The following is a 17,002-nucleotide window of genomic DNA, read 5'->3' as shown; positions in this document are numbered from 1 at the left end:
AGGGGGGGGACAAACACACCTGTAATGAACTGTACCGATAAATGATGCAAGCTACACGTGACGAGCCGGCGGTGGCCGCATTGTCAAATTCTTTGTAACTGATCACACGAAAAGGTGACGTCCGCCGGCAAAAGGATGCACCGTTGCCTCCTGCGTCGTTTCCTCCGCCCCGAAAAACAAGGCGAGCACAGTAAATGTCACAAAGCACTTCACATTAAGGGGAACTCTCCAGACAAGGTATGATAATTGTATTCAACTGCTGTTGCATAGAGGATATATACATATATTCCAATGCTGTAGTATGAATAATCATAGGATTTTTCTATTATATTGCTCAGATGGAGATGATTTTTTTCATTTTACAGGTTTGAACACACCATTTGAATATTTTTTTTTTCAAAGAAAAAGTTGTGTGTTTTACGACCTAAGTGCAGTTTGAAGTTTAAGATTTTACATAAGAAACACATTGAAATGTCAGTGGTATTTGAATGCATCAGTAACCCATTAGCATTACATAAGGTATATAACATGAGAACATTCTGCATGATGAGTACTTGCAGAGTTATAGCTTCACTGTGACAATGACAATGGGGGACGTAGTGCTGCATTGAAAGGGAGCACTAACATACTGACCCCGGTATTTGGTTCTGCGGCCAAATAAAGTTGAATTTCACAATGGGAGTATGTTAAAATACTGTGAAAATTAAAAGCAACCTGAGGAAATTCAGCTCCAACATTTCTTTCCTTACTGCCTGGTTACTGACCAGAGACAAAACAATGTAAATCTATTGGGCATCAGGTTGACTAAACTTAACCTGGACGGACACCCATGACGTTAGGATCCATTTGAAGCAGTGTGTGTATGGACTAACGAAAGCTGAAAACTAAGTATTCTTGCTATTTAAATAGTTAAGTCAATCTGAATGAACTTGACTTTTGAAAGTTTTAGAGCATTGTGGAAAATACAGACACATGCGGTTTGATCAAAGAGGACGGATGGATTCAAAGAGTTAAAGCCAGACTCTTATGTACAATTTGTAGGTACCTGTTCTTCTATTTATACCTTCTCCACATTACATAAGGGAATGTTGAACTTTAGATTCATCTAGAAGCTATACATCTTTTGACATTAAGATGTAGCATTCAAAACACTCTGCTGCCCCTGTTATATACATTTGCTCAAGCTTCTTACACGTCATTTCAGTAATTATGATTCAATTATAATCCACAGGGGGCCAGTCTGCGTGATTAATGCTAGATTGTGTTGGCTTACCTGTACCGCAGAACTGTATATGCACACGATGTTCATGTTGTTTATTACTTAAAGAATCTGAATGCTCTCACCCCCCCCCCCCTCTCCACCTCCCACCATTGTTAAAAGGAAGCAGTTACGCGCGGTTACGCAGAAGTCGCGTCCATCCTGGTGAAATGACGTCGGCACCCCCCGCTATCGCTCTGGACAAACAATGGGCAGCAATAATATTAATTGCGGGCTATTGATGATCATTTGTCACCGGGACTTTCACATCGCCACTGACGTCCGACTCGTGCCAGAAGGGGGCATTTAACTTTCGTCCATACTCAGTCACTCCATCGAAGGCATTGGCGTGCAACTTCGTCAAGTCCGCAGCTGGAGCGGCTCTTTCTCCCCCCCCCCCCCCCCCCCCTACAGAAATACCACATCTGTTCACCGCACAGACTATGGTGCGTATTTGCTGAAGTTAGACCAAGCTGAATAACTGCACCTGCAGGGACTTAAAACCCTGCCACTCAGTCCGACATCATGGGCGCAGTGTGCGGATGCGCGTGGTCGTGCAGACCGATGTGGCGGCTTTTTATCCTCCTGGCCACAGTGCCGTGCGTGTTGCTCTCTTCGGGGAGTCCTGCAACAGTGGTTGGCAAAGTGTATCCACGCGGAAAACACTGGGCAGTAGGTAAGATCAACTTTTTTCCTTCTTTTTTTTGCTTGATTGGTTGTGTTCGTTTGCACCATATTCTGCAACAGATGCATCCCGTAGGATCGGTAAATATGTTAACTATATTTAGAAGTTATCCCCTTATTTATCCTGCTTTCTATGAGCAATGAGAATCATGCTATTGATCAATTCTGATATGCAGGGACTTTACGGTCTCAACTCTGGCTCAGATGCACTTATCTGTCCATCACACATTTGTATTTTCTTCCGCTCCACAGGTTTCACTTAAGGAATAAATGACTGTAGCCGAATTAAATAAACCCGTTTCAGTTAATCCAGTGTGTTCGTGCATCCCGCCACGTCCAACAGGTCACTTGATGGGAAAGAAGAGCACGGAGAACCTTCCCCTGTCGCGGCAGACAAACCCCGACAGTCACTACCTCCACCTCCGCGGGACACCCGGGGCCACGCAGCACCTGATGGAGGCTGCGATGCCACAGAGGGGCCAGAAGCACACGATGCCCCGGACCGCGAGCCTGCTGCTGCGCCTGCGCGAAGAGGAAAGAGACAAGTATCTCAGCGAGGTCTGCGTGAGGATGATCCCTTTTTTTCAGTGATTCTTTATCAAATGCTGTCCGGAAGTGTGGCTTCACGTGTTGTTTCTCCGTTGTAGATGTCTGACCTGCTTCTTCTGGCTCTGGAGCTGCGAGACCATGAATCCACCTGAATGCAAGTGCGGAGTGTCTTCATCGCCTACTAAACATCTGTAATCACATATTTTAATATTTAATGAATATGTAATAATAATAAATATGTAATTAAACAACTATCATATGCATCATGCAGTTTGATAACAGACAAACATTAAAAAAAGGTGATGTTTTATGAACTGGGGAGGTTTAATGAATGTAACGTTGTGGATGTTTCATCATGGTTTGCATTTCTTTTTACCTCCCATTCAGTGTTTTTGTTCTAAAAAAAAAAAAATGCTTCTGAAGCTCATTCCACCCGTACAGTACCCGGTTTGTACCACCAGACGGCGCACAACACCCGATGGGACTTCAAAAAAGATTAATTTTGTTATTCAGAACCATTTATTACCCAGCATGTCGCACAAACTGGGAATATTACTTTACCAGTAAAGACAATATTACTTACCGAATAAGTGAGCTTTGATGCTTCTTTTGTCTCATCCTCCAGAGTAAACACTAACAGTAGAATAGCTGACTATTACCAGCCCTCATGTGGTTTGAGACAATAGGAAATGCTAATTGAAACTATTTGATTACACACATGTCTTCACTTAAAGCCAAAGTTTTGTCTTCAGTCCTTTCCCCTCATTTGTCGCGGGTGATTGGCAAACAATAGAGGTACAAGCCACTTTCACCCCGTCATTATGAGACTAATCCCGGGAGCCAATGGGATAACGTTTTAAAGGTAATGAGGAGCAAATAAGTGGGTTAACAAACAAACCTGTGGAACAGAAGGAGGAAGTCTGGGAGTTGAAGCTGCTCCGTTCTTGTGGTTTAAGTAAAATGTGTAAATGTCACGGTGGTTATATGGATTTGGACTAAGTTGAATTTACATCATGATATTTGACGCTCTTTGAGAGTTTTAGTCATTGTTTACACACTCACTTCATTCTGACATGATGAAAAATGTACCTTATCAGCAGGTCACAGCTATTCTGCTCCTGTCCATCACCGTCATTCCTGATGTACACACATATGCCAACACATGAAATATATACATAGAATATATATATATTTCATCCTCTACGACACTTCTGACGAATCTCAATGTCTTGTATTCATCTGCTTTGAATCCCCTTGAATCGTGCGATTGATAGAGTTTACATTTTTGTTTCCAATGTGAAACATTGTCCAGGAAAACGGAATGAGCCACAATGCTGTTGATGAATTGTACGTATAAAGTTTATTGTGTAGAGAAATATTCACATTTGTTAATTGTTTCATGATGAAGATCAAAAAACAGCAGGGAGGGATTGATGGAAATGAGGAGTGCTACATTTACAAAAGTAGAATAAATATTAGTTCTAATGGACACTGGTTAAAAATGTCGAACAAATGAAGAACACAAGAGAAAAAAAAAATCACATGAAAAACATCAGTGTTCATAATTTTACAGAAATTTCCCGTTAGTGTCAAAGATTAAGATGCTTATAAAGGAAATGCTTTAAGCCCCTTTTATGCATTTAGAGGCACTAGAAACATTTAATAAATGGTTTTTAACACATTATATTGAAGTCATGAGCAGTTTAAGGGTAATTTTATTAATTAATAGTTTTGAAGATATATTGAAAAACAAAGTACTATCTTGTTATTTATTTATCTGTTAATACCTCAGACTCTTTTGACTTATAATCATTTCATTACATTGTGTAATAACCATTTATTCAACGTTTATACACCGCTTTTGTTATCGTTAACGGGAGAGGAAAAGCGTTACCCTCATGAGTGACGAGTGTGTCTCCGAAGTCAACTAGAGATTTCCCTCGTTCCCAAAAAAAACCCCATCCCGTCCGCATGAGGCTGAAGTCGGTTATTCAAAAGATGGCGGACGGTGCACTCCAGGTTCCCATGTCCATTTCATCTAATCTCCAACCCGGCATCACCACGTCTTCCCGATGGACTGAATGTGTTCCTTGGCCTTCATCCTCAGCGAGGCGATGCTAGAGTTCCTGGGGTCAACCGAGCAGTGGTAGGCCGGGGGCGGGGGGCACATGGGGCCCATGTGGGGCAGGTGAGGGCCGTGTCCCAAGGCCGGGGGGTTGAGGAAGGACGCCGGCAAGGAGGAGGGCATGGAGGGGGGAGGGGAGGGGGTGTAAGTGCACGGGAGGCCCTGCGAGCCGGCGATGAAGCCCGGGAGGGACTGCAGCGAGGCGGAGGTCGTGATGGGGGTGGAGAGCCACGGGTCCAGCTGCAGGCCGGAGCACAGCGAACCGCCGGGGGAGCGGCTGAAGGAGAGCAGGGAGGAGGAGGTGTCCTGGAGCTTGATGGAGCTCACCTCCAGCTTCTCCTGCCGACGCCATTTTGCCCGCCGGTTTTGAAACCAGACCTGAAGAGAAAAATTCAATTTTGGCTCAATAAAACTTGATTTACAGCACAGATTCCCGATATATATAGAGAGAGATAACGCTTTTACAGCTAAAAACAACAAAGGCATTAGCAAACTATTAGACAAAATATAATATTATGTAAAAGTATTCAAAAGTATTTAGAAATACGGAGGACGACAATATTAGATATATGAGGGAAAATAACAAAGCATCATTAAATCATTAAATGGAAATAATTAACAATTAGGAGGGTTTAAAAAAAGTTGTATTGAGATGATTGATTTTCAGTTTCTTTTAGTGAATCGATGCTAAAAGCCTTAACTTCATTCATAGTTCATTATTTTAAAAACTCAATTTGAATAAATCATTTCTTTCAAAATAAATTGAATTTCTTTGAAAGTTAGATTAAATTCATCTACTGGATTTCCATCAGTCTTGTTATAATTTAGCAAGTTAAATAAACCTCCAAATCAAATTAATTTGATCGAATACACCAATTTTTTGCCAGTTGTTTCACAAAATGTCTTCTAAATTGAACATTGATTTTTTTCTTCTTTTATCTATTTGAAAGTATTACAAATGTTAGGAGGTAAACCTACGGGGATTTATATCTAAATGTATATTTATGCAGTAAAGTGCACGCGCGCACACTGAGAAGAAGGTGTTCGTTTTTTGTTTTTTTAGGGTGGGGGGACATACCTGCACGCGGACCTCCGGCAGGTTGACCTTCAGCGCCAGCTCCTCCCTGCTGTACACGTCCGGGTAGTGGGACTTCTCGAAAGCTCTCTCCAGCTCGTGGAGCTGGAAGGTGGTGAACGTTGTCCGGTTCCGGCGGTGTTTCTTCTTTGGGTTTTCGTCGTCGGACAGTTTCCCGTCTCCTTCCGGTGAGTCCGGGCACGCCGACGCGTCGGCGGCGCCGTCCGCGCGACACACACCTGCGGGGACACGGCAGCGTGAGGACCGACACGAGGACTTGGACATGTCAAGTTTAGGCCAAGTTTGTATGCGCTATTTGTCCTAAAGTCAAAATTAGGAGAATTACAAGTGGTGTTGTGATTCTTTTTTTTATTGCTTAGTGTTGCTTTGCCATTTATATTTAGTAAAGTTACTCTGCGCTAATAACCTGATTTAAAAATGTTATGTGTCTAAATATCTAAATATTGTTATGTTATCCACTTTAAGTTCACTTGATGCTGAAATCTGGAGGAAAAAGAAACTCACTGTCAAAACTTTCCGCGGAATGTCCTTTCTTCAGTGGGCCCATTATTCCACTCCGCTCGGCATCCTTGACCAGGACCTTCTCTGGCAGGCTGTAGCATCCCGACTTGTGGAAGATGGTGTCCTCTTTAAATCCCAGAATGGCCTCTATGCTGTGGACCGTGGACGGGTTGTCCCCGGGGCTCTGGACGCAGCGCGCGGAGGGAGAAAGCCGCTCGTCCATCATCATCATCACTTGGGAAGTTGATCCGAGGAGCCACATCGGTTCGGATGGGTCACAAGTACGCAACTTCTCTTCAAGCGCCGCTCTCTGCGCTTTTTGGTAAAAAAAAGAAAGAAAAAGTGGCGAACCGGGGCGCAGTGGAAAGACGCAGCGGAAAGACGCGCACCGGTTGGCCCGTCTTGGCTCAGTGGATGTGGAGCATCTTCAGAGGTGGCTTTTAAATAGTGGCCGCTACAAGACAGCTCATGAACCCCCCCCCCCCCCCCACCCTCGCCCCCCCTTCTCCCCTCTCCCCGTCGTCCTCACGTCAGAAAGGGGACGTCCTGTTGGATTTAGGGGTAACTTTGCGGCCGAACAGGCACCATGGCGCACACCCACCCCTGTGGCTCCTCCCCATCTCAAGTGCATCCGTCAGTGCTGGTTTGGCTGCCTCTAAACCTACTTACATAAATCTTAAAACCATCTTTCCACTCCTCCAGATGTCATGTTCATGTCAGTCTGTAAAAAAAAAAAAAAAAAGAAGGAGAAAAAAAAGGAAAATAAGGAGGAAGCTTAGTCCCACAGATTAAGGTACAGCAAAATCATAATTACAAGATTTCTGGTGAGGACATAGATTGCAAGATGACAGCTTAATATTTAATCAAAGCGTCAAGACATTGTTGCCAAACCAAATAGTTTTCATTTAGTTGAAGTGATTTTTTTTTTATTGACCCTTAAGGAGAAGTCATGCACCTCTTGACACGCGTTAAAATAAAAAAATAAAAACGTAAATTCTTTTATGGGCTTAATTATTCATAAATAAGAATCAAACTGCGGGGACTTTCTTTACCCATATCCGTTGCTGTTGGGTCAAAGATGGTAGAAAGCCCAAACAATAACAACTATGGGCTATAACCACTTAACAGCAAACAAAGATTGACAGCAGTGTGGTAATCCTTCTTAAGGGGATTACATTATTTTACTCAAAAGAGTTAAAACCCCTGAAACTATTTAGCCTTTCCTAATTACAGAAGGTGACCTTATCCTTTGTTTGACTGAGAGCGGAGGTGGGGGGGGGGGTCGAAGAGAGGGGGAAGCTAACTGACCACTGACTTAGTGAGCCGAAAAAAAGTTGTGACTTGAGCACATAGAAAAGTTACTTTTTAAACGTGCTGTGAGGAGCAAACGCACCCACACGGGAGCATAAAGCTGTCTGGTGTCTGGAAAAAGTTCAATTGTGTTCACATGGATTCAGTTTTATTGGTACATTTTGGATTATTTGTTATTAAATGAGGAACTCAAACCTAAATTTGTCCTTTCTGAGCTTTTAAATGAGAAGATTATGCAGTTTACAATATGCACGCTGCAGGTTGGGTTAGCTTAGCACGAGGAATAGAAAACTGAGGTAAACGGCTAGCCTTCCTCTCCAAAGATTCAAATAAATAGATGAATGTTTGCCTACCAGCAGCCCTCAAATCCATTCAATAACACCACATATCTGTTTTAGTTTAATCCACAGAAAAATAAATAGGTAAAAACAGCCAAATTTATCAAGTTATAGTTATAAAGTGTTAATTAGCGTGCTTTACGAGTGCCTCTATTTTGCTTCCCTTATCCAGCTTTATCCTTAATTAAGCTAACAGCAAGAGAGAGAGAGAGAAAGAAAGAAAGAAAGAGAGAGATTGAGAGAGAGAAAAAGTGTCAAGAATCACATTTTGGATTCATCCTAAAAACCAGAAGCCTCGTCTCTGATCAGTAGAAAGTCCGCTGGGGGCAGAGAACAGAGTCTCCTCACTCAGCTTCAGTCCCCTCTGTGACCCCGTCCAGGCCCACGTGTGACCCCAGATCCACAGGACTCGACACAACGCTACCAGGAAGAAAATAAACACCACATCTCCAATTGGACACACACACACATTCCTTATTATTATAAGAGTTATTGTTTTGATATTGTTCCCGTTTCAGTTGTTGTTGTAAACATGTTCTCCGGTCGTGTTGGTGGTGTTTTGTTGTCTGCTTCCACCACCTTGTACAGTACACTGGTCTCATATTGTACATCATCACGGTCAGAGAGAGAGGGAGACAGAGTGAGACAAAGACACACAGAGAGAGAGAGAGAGAGAGAGAGAGAGAGAGAGAGAGAGAGAGAGAGAGAGCAGGCGGACAACCTTGGCTCTGTTGATCCTATTAGATGTAATCTCCAGACTTCACAAATCCTCAGCCGTTTAAACGTGGGTTCATGTGAAACTCTAAATGTTGAGGATTCCTTCATACCCCCCCCCCCCCAATTCTGTCTAATCATCCCGAACAAGTGTTTGGTTAATGCCCAATTAAATTAAGACCTAATTCTTTCTTCTTCTTTTTTCTCTCTCCCTGCATTAGCTCTAATCCAGGTGGATCGGATGAATTAACGTTGCTTGATTTTTAGTGTGTGATGGTTGCAGCAGGATCCAGCCCGACTGGCCTTGTTGAGAGGATTTGAACGACAGACTTAATAAGCATAAAAAACGTTTTTTTAGAACAATACTTGGGTTGAAGCAGGAACATCTGAATTCACAGAAAAGCTAAATGTGCGACTGAGATCACACCTTGAGAGAGGTTTTGAGAGAGATCACTTGTCTTTTAAAGTAAATACAAGTTGCAGAGGACTTCTCCTTCACTTGGTTCGCGTTCGTCAATATTGAGACGGTTCGTTGTCCATGTCCTCTGTGCGTCCTCGTCCTCGCTGTCCCCGGCTGTCTCGGTTCTCACTCGGCTCCATCCACGGACCACACAGTTTTTTTCTCATATACTAAACCTTTTTTGTGGCTTTTAGGACGTACTATGATTAACTATGATTTTTTTTTAGATTTCTACTGTATTTATACATTTTATTAAAATAACTATTTTGTAATTCAATTTTACGATAAATTAAACTACTTTCTTTTTTCCATCCATTCTTTACACACTGCTATGATTTTTTCAGGACATTTTTCTTATATACTTTATCATAGTTGTTTTTATGTAAATTCTCAACAATTACCCCTCCTGAAAATATATATTTATTAGGGCCGGGACTCGATTAAAAATATTAATCTAATTAATTAGAGGCTTTGTAATTAATTAATCGAAATTAATCGCATTTTAATTGCATAAATATTTGACCTGAGAACAGTGAGAAGTAATTTTTTTCACATGGATTTTTATTTTTGTTCAACCAATTCCAGCAGACAAGTGTGTTGTGTTGTGGATTCCAGCCTGAGAATCTATAAGAATTGAGGTTGGATTCAAAAGCATCAACAGGTGTGTGGTGGAACAGTGCAGGGAGATAGCAGGAAGGCTGAAGTGTGGAGGATCCTCAGTTCAAACCTGCTCTCTCAGAAGGAGGCTTTGGTTGCAGTCAGGGCTTCAAACTGTAAACTTTGAAACAGTTTTGAGGTTTAGTAAACAATCCCAAGGTCTAATATGAGAAACGGACAAAATGAGGCATGTGCTTGAATAGCACAAGGGAACAACTGAAGTGCTGCAGGCTCCAACCTGCTGTCTGAGGTTGTGGGTTCACGCCCCTTCATGCAGACATCACTTCTGCTTTGAAAGAGTTTTGAGGTTTGAGTAGCAGTCTCAAGGTTAAATACGAGAAACAAAAATGTAATTTGTGCATTGTGAGGTAGTGCAGCACAAGAGCTGAGGAGCTACTGTCCTTACCCTGTAGGTTGTAGGTTCAAGCCCAGTCTTGGGTTTGAGCCTTTGGCTTTACTTCAGGTTTGAGTAGCAATCTCAAGGTTAAATACAACAAACAAAGGGTTGGTTAGTGTGTGGTGAAGTAGCACAGCAGAAGAGCTGCTGCCTCAAGCCTGTACTGCACTTGAAGGTTGTGGGTTCAGGCCCAGATGTGGAAATAGCATTTAAAAGAGTTTTAAAGTTTAACTCACATGCTCAAGGTTAAATAGGAGAATCCAAATTGCCAAAATGTGACCAGGACTGGTGGTGTAGGGGTGAGTGCAGGGGCCAAAAGCCTCTGTAAGCACTAGCGGGTTCAAATCCCACTGCTGCCAAGTCTTGAGCGCACTACCGTGGAGGTAGTTGTGGGGGCATTGTCCCCACTGGTTGTTTAAGAGAAGTGGACCCTGGGGGTTATGCAGAAACACAAGGCATGTTCACTTGAGTTATGATGGCATTGTCAAGAATGATGAAGAATCTTTTCAATGATGATGAATTGACTAAATTTGATGTTAATTGCTAATTAAACTTTTATCACTTATTAGCCATGCTACATAGCCTATAGGGTTCCACCTTTTTGACGGGAGAGAAGGCCGGAGTAGTCAGTAAAGATGAGCAGATGTGTCTCATTCAGTGGTCACACTGACATGAAACTTATTACAGCCTCTGAGGGCATTTTTCAAGACAATCACATGTTTGTCTACTTCAGGGCATCCTGTGGACAACCTTAAACTGACAGTCTGGCACAGGGTGTAGATTTGTTTACCCTTTTTAGTGCATCCACCCTCCAATTCTCTGTTACATTCAAATTCAACTCACTTGTCCCTGTACCAATGCAGGAAGGATGAATAGCATGGTTGATCCTCCAAGATGCACCAATCCGTCTCTGGGGCAATATCCCATTAGGATTTATTATAAATGTCCGTTATCCAAAACTAAAAAAGGATTTAGGAAGTCTAATCTTAATTCACATTGTAATTAATTAATCGTAATTAACGCGCTAAAGTCCCGGCCCTAATATTTATGTATATTGAATAGTATTTTCACATATTGTTCTAAAAAAATTTAAATTTTCCTGACATGCTAGACTAAGACTTGTATTACTATTTTATCTACATATTATTAATAATATTTAATGATTGTTAATGACATACTAGACTTTGAACGTGTATCATGACCAAACAACGTCACTATGACTTAAGATATTTTATGTATTTAATATACATCTTTATTTGAACAGAATATTTACAACATGTCCATGTTTCATCAGTATTTATGATAATGGATTTCCTTTTTAAAGAAGATTGATTTTAGGCAATCTGCAAACTATCTCTCCAAATGTTTCAGGCTCAACACCTTTCATTACACCCGAAATGTGAGTAAGAGGAAATTCAAAGCAAATCATCGCATCCGCTTTTAATAACACCAAAAGAAAAAGAAAGTAAATGTCATAGCTAATTCAAAGATCACATACCGACCACATCACCAATAAAACAAAAGGAAAGTTTAAACACTCACACAGGATTTAACTTACATACGTCTTTTTTTTGTTGGGGTTGGAGGGGTTTCTTACATTGTGACTTGTTTGACTGAAAATCAAGTTGTTATAGACTTGTTGCATTCGACAACAAACAGAGAAAGAGCGAACCACGCTTATACTACGAAAAACGGTCACAGCTTCATGGTTGTAATCGAATAATCTTCAGGTTACTGCAAAGATTACGTTTTAGATCACTATCCATTTAGGAACTCTAGCGGGGGGAAACCTTTACAATGCATCCTTCAGTAGACGCAGTAGGTGGAGGGCGTAGTGACATAAACACACCTTCTTATGCCTTCCTAGTGAATACTTTGTCTGTGATTGTGACTGAATCCCAGATTTATTAACACAGCTCAGTCTGCAGGTTCCCAGGAAGTGTTTGAATTGAATTGCGCCACGTGCTTCCTCTTCCTCTTCCTCTTCTCCAGCCTTCAAACCCAGGAGACCCCCTCTCGGACTGTTCACATGACGCAGCACTTCTCCTCCGCTTTGGTCTTGAGCTCGGTGACGGTTGCCGAGGCCTTCTCCTTCAGCTGGTCCATGTCCATGTTCTGCAAGTTTTGAAACTGGCCCATGATGGAGTCCTTGCCCTCCTCCTCTGTGGCGTCCTCGTCCACCATCTTCAGCAGCTCCTCGGGCACGTCCACGTCGTCCCCGGCTATCTCGATCATGTTTTCGTCCTGCTCGCTCTGCGGAGGACATCGGGGGAGGAAACGGGGTCAATAAAGTGCCACAGTGGTCCTGCTGCGGTACGCAATCCAGAGATATCTCTGTATCATCCACATATAGTTGATATTTCCAACATCCAAATGAAACAAGTCACAGTTTCATTTTTAAATGAAACTGTGGATATTTGAGACCTTTTTAGGTTCACACATTATTTATTTTTCTCTATTAACACATTATATTAAATGCTCACTTTCCTAAAACTCAGGGTTGTCATATTTATGTTCTTAAAACCTCTTTATTGAGGCCATTTCATTCTAAGTAAACCACCTTAAGGCTGTCTGCCTTACTTAAAAAACACAAAATAACAACAACATACCTCTTTGACCTTTTACTGTCTGATCTGACAAAAGTGCATTTATTGACCACATAGGGAAAACTAAATTTAAACCTAATCCCTGGAACAAGGTTTGAATTAGTGTCAGCCTTTACCTCAGTTCTGCTGGAGCGTATTAAAGTGCTTTAAGATGCAATACATTGGTCTTTATTTGAATACAAACGCAGAACATCATCAAGCATCAACACTGTTTTTTGTCTAAATGCACATTCGAGTAACCGCACTCGAGGAGATTTTACGAAGAAGATTCAAGTCTCCTTTGACTTTACTTACAAGTGTCTTTTGCGTCGTAGAAATGCCGGTAATGAATAAAGTAAATAAAGTTTAAAGTCTTTCGGACGGACTCAATCTAATCACTTAATGTCTCGAGTCATGCGACAGGCAGTGTACTGAGACTACTTTAAACTTTCAAGCTGTGGGATTATCTCAGCCCTGCTTTAGCCTTCCCTCCCTCAATCCCAACGATAGTCTAAAAATATCGTGTGTTACGTTGCACGAGACGAACAGCAACCACTCACGCGGTATCCTTATTATTTATTCTGACTTACTCTCAATAGCTTGAAGGTGTGTTCTTAATCTCCCTTGACTTCACGAAAAGAATGAACATGATTGTTATTGAAAATCCACTTAAACACACAGATTCTGGTTCTTTTAAACTATGGTGTCATGTAAACATTATTGAGAATGAAAATTGTACTTCATTGTTACTTGTTCTTCTGAGTTTGTATCTCTATGTGGAAATGCACTAATTGTAACTCACTTTGGATAAAAGCGTCAGCTAAATGACATGTAATGTAATGTAGATGCCAAAAACAAGATAAAAGATTCCTTACAATCAATTGTTTCCCCTCTAGATGAATTTACCGGAATAGAACAAAACTGGCTTATGGATCGCTTATAAAACCCTCACATACCTTGTTCGCTCCCTCCATCACAGCTTACTTGTCTCTTTAAAAGCGTTCAGGTTGGCGCGTTACATCCACCACGGTCGGTGTAGTTCTTTGCTCAAAGCCAGTTCACACTAATGATGCCTGAGACACTTAAGACCCAGGGCGCAGTACGGGGACACACGGGCCGACGGCTTCCTGTTTCCCACTAATCTACTGCCTCCTGACGCCCGAGCTGCCGCTGCCAAGTGGCGCCGTTAAGCAAAAGATAACCAAAACCACAAAGCGTCTTATTTGGAGACCACGGGCTCAGTCACCCTGAGCACGCTTTGTCTCATGATTAAATTATCTGTAAAGAATGAGAAAAATAAATGTGCAATCAAAATGGCATTAACAAAAACCACCGCTTGATTGCCGAAGCCTCATAGTAAGTGTAGAATTGAGGCATCTATATGTTTATAATGGAAGCCAGATATGACAGATATAAGTGTTTATTAATTAAGAATGATGCATTTGTGGAGGCCACCGTGTGAACAGATAATGAATGAAAACATGGTCAAATAGAGTTAATATTAAAATAAAACACGACTTCATAGTGTAAGTTGGTACTTAAAAAGGCCTCTCAGTCCACCTGCATCTATAGTGTGTTATTAACTTTTTCATTCAATAACTATATACTTAAGAAAAGCAGTTGTCATCCTTTATGTCTTTGCGGTCCTATTAAAGAGTTTTTTATTAATACATGAAATTCTAAACTATGAGTTACACAAGGACCGTATGAATAAAAGGTGCGTACCTTTGGCAGCCTGTATTTTTCTCTGAGACACACCCTCAGTGTGGCCCTTTCCGCCTTCTTGTGTAAGAAATCTGCATCTCGCTCCATCCTGACATGAACAAACACATATTATTCACACAGTATCTTTATTGTTGTTGTTGTTGTTTTTTTGTACAAAGGGGATAAGCTGCAGGGAAAACACCAGCAAGGTGGAATTTTAAGACCTTTTGTTCTCATCAGTGTACAACGGCTCGACAGCAGCATAATAAGCATTTGAATTTCCATGAAAAATATTATGCTGTTTTGTTCATGTAAACACATCGGACCCATCTCAAGAATAACAGGGAGCCTATCGAGCTCAACACAAAGTCCATGTTTTGTTTGGTTATTTGCAATCTTCAGTGTGTCCATGGACATCTATTTTCCCTCGTAATTTAATAACTTTTACTCTAGACAACTGGTATTGACTTCCTTTGGATTTGTAGAATATAACATAAACTGTGCTGTGTTTCACATTAAATTAAAACATCTCAGGCTTATAGAAAGTGTGAGTGGTTCTAGATTTAAAATTTGAATCAAGCAATCAAGGCAAAAGTTTTATCTTCTACTGTGAGTCGTGAACCTGCGTATTTTCGTACTTTCCCTCTGCTAATTAAAAACGGGATTATTAGGTCAGACTGGCGCAAGCAGATTGGAAATCGAGCTCAGAGACCGAGACTTGAACTGCAGCGAGACAGAAACACAGTGGACAGGAGCTAACTGCACATTTGTTCTGTTTGACACACTATACAGACCGTTTTTAGAAGTTCTTCCACGTTCTGACATTTAAATGTCTTTCCAACATTTGATTTGGTTCCAAATGTGGTCATTTCCCAAACAGAAGAGTGGTGAGCCTGGATTAATCTTGTTATGCAATACAGGATCTGTTTGATGCTGCAACACTCCGTCACAAACGTCCATCCCTCAAAATGTTGTATGTCATTGACCCGATTTCTTCCAAATTGAATAAAGGACGGCTTAATGACGACGTTGCTGTGTGTACATTCACACAGGCGGGAGAGTTTATCAAAATGTGATCCATAAGGAAAGAGTCAAACCCTTTTGATGTAATAAACTACAGATAAAATAGATTTTGCTCACGTTTAATTTGATGTTTTCTGCCCAAAATGCAACATGTTCGAGCTGCAAGTCAAATGGCCACTTTACAAAATGCTTGTTTTTCTAACTAAACAAAAAGTGTTACGCGTCATTGTTCTTGACGCAGAAAAATAGATGACAGATTATGGGAGATTATTGATTCAGGCACGAGCATCGGCCTCAGCGGGTCCTTATGTAAAACAGAAATCCACTGTGCTGTGACCTTCAGCCACAGATGAACGAAAAATACATCACGATACGTGGATGTGATGTGAAAAATGTTTTCATTCAGATAAGAGTTTGTCTAAAACAGATGTTAGTGGGGGGGGGAAAGGAGCGGAGGTAAACAGAAAGGAGGGGAGTACCAAACACTTCTTCAAGGTCAGATTCCAACGTTCTGCTTCCCTTTTGGAACAACGGCATCCACTCCGTCCGAGTCACTACTTACTTCTCCTCCACCACCTGTTTCTGGTACTCTTCATACTCCTCGCGTGTCATCCCCGCTGCTTTGGCTGGATCTGTGGGGGTGGCCTCCTCTTCCTTGTCTCCTCCGCCGCCGAGGCCGATCCCCGACAGGGGGTTCCCAATCATGCTCTTGATCAAGAAAGCCATCCTGAGGCGCCGCGGGACTGTTCACTGGGGCGAGGGCGTGCAAATATATCTATCAAAAAAAAAGGTGAAAGTGACGCTGCTCCCCTAATGGCGCCCACCGGTTCGGCTTCCTTTAGCTGTCAAATCCAGTGGTAGCTCTGTAGCTAACCTGCTGCTTGTCTATAGAGCCAAGGACACACTGACGAGAACACACACACACATGCAGCGGCCATAATCTGGATTTAATCCTCCCTGCTCCACTACGCTTAGAGGCAGATGGCCTGTTTTGTGTCTATTTTTAAATCATGGGGACCATTGTTAATCTTTCACTTTATTGGTTCTGACTCTTTTGTGCATTCTTTTTGGAAGGACAGGGCTCATCGTGCATCTTCTCATGGAGACGGCCATCCTCCGTTTGGGACCAAACATAGACACCATCCGCCCACTACTCCTTAATCATGTTAGTGAAATACAGACTGGCCCAAGTGCGGATTACACACTGCTGAGACCCAGCAGAGTGGAGGGAGAGAGAAGTGGGATTACAGTCTTCATCCCCCCACCGGGGCCATCGCTAAGGTCGCGCTATTGTTCAGTGGGAGGATGATTGACAGGAGGATGAGGGACAGGCGGGGGGGGGGGATCACTGCATCGTTATCTCCAAGCTACGGGGGAAGAAGTTGTAGATTAACCCGATATTATTATACACACAATTATTATAAAGGCCCATCTGCAAGAAATATGTCTGCTAATGTGTTAAGTGTAGTTACATATTAGTTAAGTTACTTAATTAAGATTTTTGCATGGGGACAATTAAGAGATTTGAAATGATGTTCTGACATGAATATAAAAATAACCGAAACGATTCCGCTAGCTGGAATCACGAGAGATTAAATAC

At 41.8% G+C, this 17,002-nt stretch overlaps 3 protein-coding genes across 3 annotated transcripts; 1 reads left to right on the top strand and 2 right to left on the bottom strand.

Annotated features, from left to right (window-relative positions):
* The first annotated feature begins 1,699 nt into the window (after window positions 1-1,699).
* grp (gastrin-releasing peptide) lies at window positions 1,700-3,196 on the top strand. The gene is made up of 3 exons (XM_037485427.2): window positions 1,700-1,934; window positions 2,286-2,500; window positions 2,590-3,196. Exons 1-3 carry the CDS (start codon window positions 1,784-1,786, stop codon window positions 2,641-2,643), a joined length of 420 nt encoding a protein of 139 aa, XP_037341324.2. The 5' UTR covers window positions 1,700-1,783; the 3' UTR covers window positions 2,644-3,196.
* Window positions 3,197-3,565: 369 nt separating this feature from the next.
* On the bottom strand, window positions 3,566-6,612 carry rx3 (retinal homeobox gene 3). Its single transcript, XM_037485422.2, has 3 exons — window positions 6,217-6,612; window positions 5,695-5,930; window positions 3,566-4,994 (listed from the first exon to the last, which is right to left on the bottom strand). The coding sequence occupies exons 1-3, from the start codon at window positions 6,473-6,475 to the stop codon at window positions 4,548-4,550; spliced, it is 942 nt and encodes a 313-aa protein (XP_037341319.2). The 5' UTR covers window positions 6,476-6,612; the 3' UTR covers window positions 3,566-4,547.
* A 4,839-nt stretch (window positions 6,613-11,451) lies between these two features.
* cplx4a (complexin 4a) lies at window positions 11,452-16,289 on the bottom strand. The gene is made up of 3 exons (XM_037485426.2): window positions 15,965-16,289; window positions 14,401-14,488; window positions 11,452-12,343 (listed from the first exon to the last, which is right to left on the bottom strand). The coding sequence occupies exons 1-3, from the start codon at window positions 16,126-16,128 to the stop codon at window positions 12,116-12,118; spliced, it is 480 nt and encodes a 159-aa protein (XP_037341323.1). The 5' UTR covers window positions 16,129-16,289; the 3' UTR covers window positions 11,452-12,115.
* Between the last annotated feature and the right edge of the window lie 713 nt (window positions 16,290-17,002).

Source organism: Pungitius pungitius, chromosome 18 (assembly GCF_949316345.1).
Source record: "Pungitius pungitius chromosome 18, fPunPun2.1, whole genome shotgun sequence".
In the NCBI taxonomy this organism is placed as follows: domain Eukaryota; kingdom Metazoa; phylum Chordata; class Actinopteri; order Perciformes; family Gasterosteidae; genus Pungitius; species Pungitius pungitius.
Note: the sequence above shows the minus strand (reverse complement) of the source record. Positions and strands in the feature narration are given on the sequence as shown.

What these genes read in the sequence shown, in the direction of transcription:
- grp (XM_037485427.2), top strand. Translation starts at nt 1,784, where the DNA reads ATGGGCGCAGTGTGCGGATGCGCGTGGTCGTGCAGACCGATGTGGCGG. An exon ending in CGGAAAACACTGGGCAGTAG is followed by an intron (nt 1,935 to 2,285) that starts GTAAGATCAACT and finishes CACGTCCAACAG; the next exon opens with GTCACTTGATGGGAAAGAAG. An exon ending in GAGACAAGTATCTCAGCGAG is followed by an intron (nt 2,501 to 2,589) that starts GTCTGCGTGAGG and finishes TCTCCGTTGTAG; the next exon opens with ATGTCTGACCTGCTTCTTCT.
- cplx4a (XM_037485426.2), bottom strand. Translation starts at nt 16,128, where the DNA reads ATGGCTTTCTTGATCAAGAGCATGATTGGGAACCCCCTGTCGGGGATC. An exon ending in AAACAGGTGGTGGAGGAGAA is followed by an intron (nt 14,489 to 15,964) that starts GTAAGTAGTGAC and finishes TGTTCATGTCAG; the next exon opens with GATGGAGCGAGATGCAGATT. An exon ending in AAAAATACAGGCTGCCAAAG is followed by an intron (nt 12,344 to 14,400) that starts GTACGCACCTTT and finishes TGTCCTCCGCAG; the next exon opens with AGCGAGCAGGACGAAAACAT.
- rx3 (XM_037485422.2), bottom strand. Translation starts at nt 6,475, where the DNA reads ATGTGGCTCCTCGGATCAACTTCCCAAGTGATGATGATGATGGACGAG. An exon ending in TTCCGCGGAAAGTTTTGACA is followed by an intron (nt 5,931 to 6,216) that starts GTGAGTTTCTTT and finishes GTGTCCCCGCAG; the next exon opens with GTGTGTGTCGCGCGGACGGC. An exon ending in TGCCGGAGGTCCGCGTGCAG is followed by an intron (nt 4,995 to 5,694) that starts GTATGTCCCCCC and finishes TTTTCTCTTCAG; the next exon opens with GTCTGGTTTCAAAACCGGCG.